The sequence below is a fragment of the Salmo salar genome, chromosome ssa05 (genome assembly GCF_905237065.1).
Source record: "Salmo salar chromosome ssa05, Ssal_v3.1, whole genome shotgun sequence".
Taxonomy (NCBI): domain Eukaryota; kingdom Metazoa; phylum Chordata; class Actinopteri; order Salmoniformes; family Salmonidae; genus Salmo; species Salmo salar.
In genome coordinates, this window is record NC_059446.1 from 33411339 (window position 1) to 33422504 (window position 11166).

Genomic DNA, 11166 nt, shown 5'->3' on the forward strand with positions numbered 1-11166 from the left:
GTTTGGAAACATCAAGACTCTTCCTAAAGCTGGTCGCCCAGCCAAACTGAGCAGTCGGGGGAGAAGGGCCTAGGTCAGGGTGACCAAGAACCCGATGGTCACTCTGACGGAGCTCCAGAGTTCCTCTGTGGAGATGGGAGAACCTTCCAGAAGGACAACCATCTCTGCAGCACTCCACCAATCAGGCCTTTATGGTGGAGTGGCCAGACGGAAGCCACTACACAGTAAAAGGCACATGACAGCCACTTGGAGTTTGCCAAAAGGTACCTAAAGGACTCTCAGACCATGAGAAACAAGATTGTTTGGCCTGATGAAATCAAGAATGAACTCGATGGCCTGAATGCCAAGCATCATGTCTGGAGGAAAACTGGCACCATCCTTTCGGTGAAGCATGGTGGTGACAGCATCATGCTGGGGGGATGTTTTTCAGCAGCATAGACTGGGAGACTAGTCAGGATCGAGGGAAAGATGAATGGAGCAAAGTACAGAGAGATCCTTGATGAAAACCTGCTCCTAGACCTGAAAATAGCTGTGCAGAGACGCTTCCCATCCAACCTAAAAGAGCTTGAGAGGATCTGCAGAGAATAATGGGAGAAACTCCCCAAATACAGGTTTGCCAAGCTTGTAGCGTCATACCCAAGAAGACTCGGGGCTGTAATCGCTGCCGAAGGTGCTTCAACAAAGTACTGAGTAAAGGGTCTGAATACTTATGTAAATTCAATTTTTTGGTTTTTTATTTTTATAAATTAGCTAATATTTCTCAAAAAACTATTTTTGCTTTGTCATTATTGGGTATAGTGTGTAGATTGATCAGGGGGAAAAAAACGATTTAATCAATTTCAAAATGAGGCTGTGGAAAAAGTCAAGGTCTATGAATACCTTCTGAATTCACTGTACATGTCTTTAATGTCAGTCTCAATACCCTGATGTCATGTTTGAGCAGGATGGTGTTGGAACAGGCTGACAATGAGGATGATACTGGCAACATTATTAGTGGGTCGTGACAAGCCAGGCTCCCTGTGAGGAGAGGAAGAAGAGCAGAATAGAAGGCAGGATTGATAGATGGATGGGTGGTGTGAGATGAGTAACCTTTAGTGGGTAACGTTCTGAGAGAGAGAAGTTCAAAGGATTCCGTTGCTGTGATGAGACACTCATGATAGTGCTCACAAGTTCAGCCCATCACATCACTTTCATGGAGTGGAGGCCTGGGAGGAGTGTGTGTGTGTGTGTGTGTGTGTGTGTGTGTGTGTGTGTGTGTGTGTGTGTGTGTGTGTGTGTGTGTGTGTGTGTGTGTGTGTGTGTGTGTGTGTGTGTGTGTGTGTGTGTGTGTGTGTGTGTGTGTGTGTGTGTGTGTGTGTACCTGTACACATGTGCAGTTTCTACGTATAATCCTGCAAAAATAGTAATACATTTGTTAATTATGTAAATATGTGTGTGTGTGTGCTTTTGTGTTAGCGCTATTGAACTAGCACCATAGACTGTGTGTATGTGTGTGTCTCAGTTGAGTTAGTGTAACAGAGCGCGTCTTTTACTGAGAAATGCTCCATTAGTTGTGTTTATTATGTATCAATACCGCTCTATCTCTTTGTGTGTGTGTGTGTGTGTGTGTGTGTGTGTGTGTGTGTGTGTGTGTGTGTGTGTGTGTGTGTGTGTGTGTGTGTGTGTGTGTGTGTGTGTGTGTGTGTGTGTGTGTGTGTGTGTGTGTGTGTGTGTGAAGATGCTGACAGGCTCAGATGGGCATGGGCTGTGTAGAATTATAAGTGAAGGGCAGTGTTAGTCAGCACTATGTAGGGGCATCTCTGCACTTCCCACCTCCACTCTGCTATTACACCCTCTGGCAGGGCTCTTATCTGGTTTCTTCATCCAACTCTTCCTCCTAATTAGAATCCCACTCTTTTCCTGTCTCGACCTCCTCTTTCTCATACTTATCATCTTTCATTTTTGTTCTACTTCAGTGTTTTCCTCCTCTTCCTGCTGCTCCTCCTCTTCACCATACTCTTCCTCTGTCTTCTCCATTTCCTCCTCTTCTTCAGTACTCCTTCCTAGGGATTAACACGGGCAACCGGGATCCCGGGGTGTGGCGCTAATGTTCTCCAATGTGGCACTAATGCAATTCCACAAAATACACAACATGCGCAGCAGCAGATTAACGAAAAATAAAATAGCACATTATCCAAACAGGTTGTCGCATGGAAGCCTTTATCTAAAATAACCTGTGCCTCTTTGAGCTGTCACTGTGACTCTTCAGATTTGATAGGTCTATGAACAGTTCACTACATAGGTTTCTCCTGTCCTAAATCCTAGGCTATTTTCCTATCCAGTCCCAATCCTACTGAAATCCCCAAAATCCTGACTCCTGTCTCACATGAAAATTCCTAACTCTATTCTGTAATCCATAGGTTGAATTATCAAAGCACATCTCTCGCCTATGCATGTCAAAATACCGCTGTAACATTTCCTGGGCTTCTCTGCGCTGTCTCGTACTTGGTGCCCTTCGGTAGAGAATGTGTGATCAGCAAACAGTATGAGGAGACTGCATTCACGGAGACTGCATTTACAGAGACTGCATTCACGGTAGACGCTGCATATGTCGGCTCAATCACAAATGACCTTTACATTTTTTCAGTGGTGGAAAAAGTGCCCAATTGTCATACTTGAGTAAAAGTAAAGATACCTTAATAGAAAATGACTCAAGTAAAGGTGAAAGTCACCCAGTAAAATTCCTGCTTGAGTAAAAGTCAAAAAGTATTTGGTTTTAAATATACTTAAGTATCAAAAGTAAATGTAATTGCTAAAATATACTTAAGTATCAAAAGTAAAAGTATAAATAATTTCAAATTCCTTATGTTAAGCAAACCAGACGACACCATTTTCTAGTTTTTTAAATTTATTTATGGATAGCCAGGGGCACGTTCCAACACTCAGACATAATTTACAAACGAAGCATGGGTTTAGTGAGTCTGCTAGATCAGAGGCAGTAGGGATGACCAGGGATGTTCTCTTGATAAGTGTGTGAATTAGACCATTTTCCTGTCCTGCTAAGCATTCAAAATGTAACGAGTAATTTTGGGTGTCAGGGTAAGTGTATGGAGGAAAAAGTACAGCATTTTCTTTAGGAATGTAGTGAAGTAAAAGTTTTCAAAAATATAAATAGTAAAGTAAAGTACAGGTACCCCAAAAAACGACTTAAGTAGTGCTTTCAAGTATTTTTACTTAAGTACTTCACACCACTGACATTTCTATCGCGGAATCTGAAATGCTTCAGCTTTACATAGACCCCCTAGTCCCCCTTTAACTTCTCTGGGCAAGGTGGGACGTGACAATACAAAACAGCAAAAATCTCATAATTTCATTTTCTCAAACGATCAACTATTTTACACCATTTTAAAGATAAGACTCTCGTTAATCTAACCACATTGTCCGATTTCAAAAAGGCTTTACGGCGAAAGCATAAAATTAGATTATGTTAGGACATAAACTTCACAAGAAAATCCACACAGCCATTTTCCAAGCAAGGACATGCATCACAAAAACCAAAAGTACAGCTAAAATATTCACTAACCTTTGATGATCTTCATCAGATGGCACTCATAGGACTTCATGTTATACAATACATGTATGTTTTGCTCGATAAAGTTCATATTTATATCCAAAAACAGCATTTTACATTGGCGCGTGATGGTCAGAAAATGTATTCCCACCAAAACCTCCGGTGAATGTGCACATCAATTTACAAAAATACTCATCATAAACGTTGATAAAATTGACAACAGTTATTGAAAGAATTATAAATACACTACTCCTTGACGCAACCGCTATGTCAGATTTTAAAATAACTTTACGGAGAAAGCACATTGTTCAATATTCTGAGTATATAGCTCAGCCATCGAAGCAAGCTATACAGCTACCCACCAAGTTCTGGCATCAACAAAACTCTGAATTAGTATTATAAATATTGTCTTACCTTTGCTGATGTTTGTCAGAATGCACTCCGAGGACTCCTACTTCCACAAGAAATGTTTGTTTTGTTCGAAATACTCCATATTTATGTCCAAATACCTCCGTTTTGTTTGTGCGTTCAGATCACTATCCAAAGGCATAACGGGCGAGCGCAGTACCAGAGACGAAAAGTCAAAATGTTCCATTACCGGTCGTAGAAACATGTCAAACGTTGTTTACAATCAATCCTTAGGGTATTTTTAACATAAAACGTCGATAATATTCCAACCGGACAATAGCGTATTCATTCAAGAAGAAAAAGAAGGAGGGGCGCACTGGCGGGCTCGCGCATCACCAAGCTCTTTGTCCTCAGGCAGTCCACTCATTGACTGAGCTACTATTCTCTGCCCAGTAACAGGAGAAGGATGGAAAACTTTCTGAAGGCTGTTGACAGCCAATGGAAGCCGTAGGAAGTGCAACGTGACCCCACAGACTGTAGTTTTGATAGGGATTCAAAAGAAGAACTACAATTCTCAGATTTCCGCACTTCCTGGTTGGATTTTTCTCAGGTTTTTGCCTACCATATGAGTTCTGTTATACTCACAGACATCATTCAAACAGTTTTAGAAACTTCAGAGTGTTTTCTATCCAAATCTACTAATAATATGCAAATATTTGACTCTGGGCCCGAGTATTAGGCAGTTTACTCAGGGCACGCTTTTCATCTGAAATCGAAAATACTGCCCCCTATACCCTAAAAAGTTAAGATACCTTGATATTTAAACTACACTGAGTATACAAAACATTAAGAACACCTTCCTAATATTGCGATGCACCCCTCCCCTTTTGCTCTCAGAACAGCCTCAGTTCGTTGGGGCATGGTCTCTACAAGGTGTCAAAAGCTTTCCACAGGGATGCTGGCCCATGTTGACTCCAATGCTTCCCACAGTTGTGTCAAGTTCGCTGGGTGTCCTTTGGGTGGTGGGCCGTTCTTGATACACACTGGAAACTGGTGAGCATGAAAACCCAGCAGCATTACAGTTCTTGACACAAACCAGTGCGCCTGGCACCTACTACCCGTTCAAATGCACTTAAATCTTTTGTCGTACCCATTCACCCTCTAGATGGCACACACACAATCCATATCTTAATTATCTCAAGGCTTAAAAATCCTTCTTTAATCTGTCTCCTTCCCTTCATCTGCACTGATTGACGTGGATTTAACAAGTGACATCAATAGGGGGTCATAGCTTTCACCTGTATTCACCTGGTCAGTCTATGTCATGGAAAGAGTGTTCCTAATGTTCCTAATGTTTTGTGTTCTCAGTATCTTTCCACTTTTCATGTCTCTGTTATTCATGAGCTGATCTGCTATCTGTATAATCATCAACTAGGTTTTGCCAAGTATAGGAGATATTTTGTCATTTGTTGAAGTAGGTTATCTAGAAAGCTTAGCAACTTTGGTCCTTTGACTTTTGTTTGACTGCCGTTACAAAATTTGTATGATTCGACAATGCTATACTCGTTGTGCGCTCCGTGTGCCCTGAGCGCGCTCTGTGTTGAGATAGCCTATTGCTGAAATGTGCTGAATTAATTGAGGAACATGATAATGCTCTGCATTTATGAATGACCTGTTTCGCAATTCATAGCAATGTCATTGGCGATAGTAACTTTATCATTACTAAATATCAGTTTCATTTGCTCTGAAATCTTTACATAGTGCCACAGCCAAGCCGGCAATATGGTGCAGCTTTGAATGGCTTCTGATTTTTGCGGTATTTCCTGGGATTCCCGTGATGAATATGAATTATTCCCAGTATTGAAACTTGGTAGATTTTCTAGATTTTCTGGAAAATATAAATCCCTACTCCTTCACATTCTCCTCCTCATAAACCGACTAGGGATAATCTGTACCCCTGATCGCACAGTGGGTCATGTGCCCTTTGCCCTGCTAGCCTCCTGCTAGCGTTTGTTCATGTCTGAAGCATTTAGCGGTTGTTTGCTAACAGAGAGATGGAGGGGGTTAACGCTCGAGTGGAGTGGAGTTCCCTTCCCTTCCCTCCCTCCCTTCTTCCCTTCCTTCCTTCAGTCCCTCCCCTGAGAGGACACATCCATGATGTGCTCTCAAAGAGTCAGCTCTTAAGCTCGGCGGTGTTTGCCTCCACCCTCGGTAGTGTTTGCCTCCACCCTCGGCGGTGTTTGCCCCCACCCTCGTCGGTGTTTTACCAAAGTGTTATATTATCAGGCTGCTTGATTAACCACTGATATACAAAGACACATTCAACTGAAACCACACTACAACTACGAAGACAAGACTCTCTGGCTGTGTCCTAAATGGCAACCTATTCCTTCTTTAGTTTGCTGCTTTTGAACAGACCCTGCCCAGAGCCATTTTGGATGCACCGTCTCTCCCTTCTGTTGGTCAGTGTCTGTGTGATGTATGATGTCACGGTGTTAATGTTTGATCTGGTTGTGGTTTGTGTTTTGTAGCTCAGTACTTTGCAAGCACCATGATGATAGTAGGTCTGTCTGTGGTGGTGACTGTTCTGGTCCTGCAGTTCCATCACCACGACCCTCAGGGCGGCAAGATGCCCAGATGGGTGAGTCCCGCTCCCAATCTTCATCATATCTCTCATCATTCTCGTTGTTGTTATCATCGTCGTCTTCGTCCTCATCGTTGTCATCATTGTCGTCGCCGCTTTCGTCCTCATCATTGTTATCATTGTCGTCATCTTCGTCCTCATCATTGTTGTCATCATCGTCATCATTGTTGTTGTCATCATCGTCATCATTGTTGTTATCATCGTCGTATTCGTTCTCATCATCGTCGTCATCATCGTCGTCTTCACCCTCATCGTTGTTGTCATCATCGTCGTCTTCGTCCTCATTATTGTCACCTTCGTAATCATCGTTGTTGTCATCATCATCATCATTGTCATCTTCATCCTCATCATTGTTGTCATCATCGTCGTCATCATTGTCGTCTTTATTCTCATCATTGTTGTCATCATCGTCGTCCTCATCGTCGTCATCATTGTCATTCTCAACACGTTATTGTCTTCCACCATCACACATTGTGTGTATATGTGTGTTGTAGTCTCAACCCCCTCTCCTCTCTCTCTCTCTCTCTCTCTCCAGGTCAGGGTAGTGCTGTTGAACTGGTGTGCTTGGTTCCTGCGTATGAAACAGCCAGGCGAGGAGCGTAAACCCACAGGCTACAAGTACCGCCACACTCCACAGCACCACTCCAGCGCCAGCTCCATCGAGATGGGACCCATGGGCACCATGACGGGCCTCACCACACCCCTCTCCCAGGCCCCCTGCTCCACATGCCCCACCGGCACCCCCAACGGCAGCATGAGCCTCTACTTCAGCTACCATGCCGTGGAGAGCCCCCGCTGCCCCCCCTCCAGCGATTCAGGCGTGGCGTTGGGGGGACGGCCCCAAGGGACCCCCTGCGAGGAGGCTGAGCCCCCAGGGGGAGGTGCTGGAGGAGGAGGAAGGGGGTTGATCTTTACTCCTCCTCCGGAGGTCCTTCAGATCCTGGAGGAGGTGTCGTATATCGCCCAGCGCTTCAGGGACCAGGATGAGGAAGTGGCGATCTGCAGCGAGTGGAAGTTTGCTGCTGCCGTGGTGGACAGACTGTGTCTGGTGGCCTTCACTCTCTTCTCCATCGTCGGCACCTTCACCATTCTCATGTCTGCTCCCAACTTCTTAGAGGCCGTCACCAAGGACTATTTAAAGAAATAGTGTCAATATGTTCAACCATATGCCAGTTTCCCGGACACAGATTAAGCCTAGGCCCGGACTAAGAACCACTTAGCATGCTTTTTAGTACACGACTAGGCTTTCTCTGTGTATGGGAAACCAACCTTATGTTCTATCCAGATTACTCTGGAGTGTATTTGAGAAAAATCGATTTAATGTAAATAGATGTATGCTGTACATGTATCAATGCAAGGGTTGTCCATAGTCCCTTTCCTCTCCATAGATCCAGTTTAACTGAGGTTGTTCCTGTGTGTTGCCTTGCCATCCAGATATCTCATGAAAATATCAACTCGCCATTTGAACTTTGGATTCCTGGACCTCCAATCCATGACCTTTAGAACTTTGAACTGTCTTGGACGTTCTGGACTGTTGTCAACATTATGTAGTGTGGTTAAGGTAACTGTCTATATACAGAGATGTTTCACTGTGACTTTACGAGCTTCTTATTGTTTTTTGACTGTTTTACTTTCACTATATTGTAAGTACACACCGTTTACTTTTTGCTTGTCGACGCTAAATAGCATCTAACTTTGTCACGGGTGTAGAGGTGATGTGTTCTCTAGGTCCCAGTTGGCATTGTTGTCACGGTAGTAGCTGCTTGACGTTGACTGTGCCACTGTGAAAACCTGGAATGATTCATAGACAGAATAGTGACATCATGATGTAAGACTCGCCTGCACATTAGAAGAGGAATCAGCCTGCAACAACCTGAAACAACAAGAGCTATTGAAACAAGCAACTGGACAAGTGGATACTGAAGAAGTGAAACAACTCCTGCTGAGACTGGGGCTGTGCTAATATGGACACGTAATCCCACCATTTATTGGAGAATCACTGTAGATCTGTTATTGATCCATTATCCATCTATTATTATTAGTAGGTGTAATCAGTTTATATGACATAAATGTATCTGTGCTGCATATAGGGCAATGGATATAGTGGTGTTACATTAACATGGAGGATCTCTGTGTCTGTCTGTTGTGATGATATCTAACCTAAATGTAAAGGTTACATGGAGAACACAACAACCCCAGAGAGGTTATTATAACTAAAGATCAACATATTCTTCCTGTTGATATTGATTGAAACATCATGTGGTTTTCTAAATTCGACATAAAGACCATGGTATATGGAAGCCCTCAGGCCAGACAGTCAATACTGTAAGTAACTGAGCTAAACTGCCTGTCATGTCAGAGAGTTAGTCCGTGCATCTGTTTTTCTATGAATTATCATTGTTACTGTATACTGAACATACTCCTCCCACCCCACAGTCAGAGTCCTCCTCTGTTGTAGCTGTTGTTGTCACACTGCTGTCCTCTTCTTCCTGTGATTTTTTTTGCTCTTACCTAATAAATATCCCAAATAGCCTAAGATAAGATCAACCTGGACTATTCATATGGACATGAATGGGACAGGAGACGGGCTGACTGGGTGGATATGAGCTGACTGAGTGTGTATGGGCTGACTGGGTGGATATGAGCTGACTGGGTGGATATGAGCTGACTGGGTGGATATGGGCTAACTGGGTGAATATGGGCAGACTGGGTGGATATGGGCTGACTGAGTGTATATGGGCAGACTGAGTGTATATGGGCTAACTGGGTGAATATGGGCTGACTGGGTGAATATGGGCTGACTGGGTGAATATGGGCTGACTGGGTGTATATGGGCTGACTGAGTGTATATGGGCTGACTGGGTGTATATGGGCTGACTGAGTGTATATGGGCTGACTTGGTGTATATGGGCTGACTTGGTGTATATGGGCTGACTTGGTGTATATGGGCTGACTTGGTGTATATGGGCTGACTGGGTGTATATGGGCTGACTGGGTGTTTTTATATGGGCTGACTGAGTGTATATGGGCTGACTGGGTGAATATGGCTGACTGAGTGTATATGGGCTGATTGGGTGTATATCCTCTTACATCTAGAAGTTCCGCTAGCGGAACACCTGCTCCAATATCCAATGATGGGTGTGGCGCGAAATACAAATTCCTCTAAAATCCGAAAACTTCAATTTTTCAAACATATGACTATTTTACAGTATTTTAAAGACAAGACTCTCGATAATCTAACCACATTGTCCAATTTCAAAAAGTCTTTACAGCGAAAGCAAAACATTAGATCATGTCAGCAGAGTACCCAGCCAGAAATAATCAGACACCCATTTTTCAAGCTAGCATATAATGTCACAAAAAACAAAACCACAGCTAAATGCAGCACTAACCTTTGATGATCTTCATCAGATGACAACCCTAGGACATTATGTTATACAATGCATGCATGTTTTGTTCAATCAAGTTCATATTTATATCAAAAACCAGCTTTTTTACATTAGCATGTGACGTTCAGAACTAGCATACCCCCCGCAAACATCCGGTGAATTTACTAAATTACTCACTGATAAACGTTCACAAAAAACATAACAATTATTTTAAGAATTATAGATACAGAACTCCTCTATGCACTCGATATGTCCGATTTTAAAATAGCTTTTCGGTGAAAGCACATTTTGCAATATTCTCAGTAGATAGCCCAGCCATCACGGCTAGCCATTTAGACACCGACCAAGTTTAGCCCTGATCAAACTCCGATTTACTATTACAAAAGTTTGATTACCTTTTGTTGTCTTTGTCAGAATGCACTCCCAGGACTGCTACTTCAATAACAAATGTTGGTTTGGTCCAAAATAATCCATCGTTATATCCGAATAGCATCGTGCGTTCCAGACACTATCCGAATGGTAAATCAGGGTCGCGAGCATGGCGCAATTCGTGACAAAAGATTTCTAAATATTCCATTACCGTACTTCGAAGCATGTCAACCGCTGTTTAAAATCCATTTTTATGCAATTTTTCTCGTAAAAAAAGCGATAATATTCCGACCGGGAATCTCCATTTAGCTAAACAGAGGAAAGAAAACAAAGCTTTCGGTCGACGCGGGCACGAGCCTGAGTCTCACAGTACTGTAACCAGCCACTACCCAAACGCGCTACTTTGTTTCAGCCAGAGCCTGCAAAGCCACGATTCAGCATTTTGCCGCCTTCTGAGAGTCCATGTGAGCCGTAGAAAGTGTCACGTAAGAGCAGAGATCCCCTGTAATTGATAGAGATAATCAACAAGGCCAAGAAATTGTCAGACAGGGTACTTCCTGTACAGAATCTTCTCAGGTTTTGGCCTGCCAAATGAGTTCTGTTATACTCACAGACACCATTCAAACAGTTTTAGAAACTTTGGAGTGTGTTCTATCCAAAGCTAATAATTATATGCATATTCTAGTTTCTGGGCAGGAGTACTAATCAGATTAAATCGGGTACGTTTTTTATCCGTCCGTGAAAATACTGCCCCCTAACCATAACAGGATATGGGCTGACTGGGTGTATATGGGCTGACTGGGTGTATATGGGCTGACTGGGGGTATATGGGCTGACTGGGTGAATATGGGCAGACTGGGTGAATA

At 43.2% G+C, this 11166-nt stretch overlaps 1 protein-coding gene across 3 annotated transcripts in view; it reads left to right on the forward strand.

Moving 5' to 3' along the window:
* LOC106604681 (neuronal acetylcholine receptor subunit alpha-7) overlaps nt 1-9078 on the forward strand; it is a 70854-nt gene extending 61776 nt beyond the window's left edge. For all 3 annotated transcript variants that reach the window (XM_014199581.2, XM_014199580.2, XM_014199584.2), the window contains 2 exons: nt 6430-6539; nt 7078-9078. In XM_014199581.2, the coding sequence (XP_014055056.1) occupies nt 6430-6539; nt 7078-7689 (722 nt within the window). In that variant the 3' untranslated portion in view covers nt 7690-9078. The remainder of the gene's footprint in view (nt 1-6429; nt 6540-7077) is intronic.
* Nucleotides 9079-11166: the final 2088 nt, after the last annotated feature.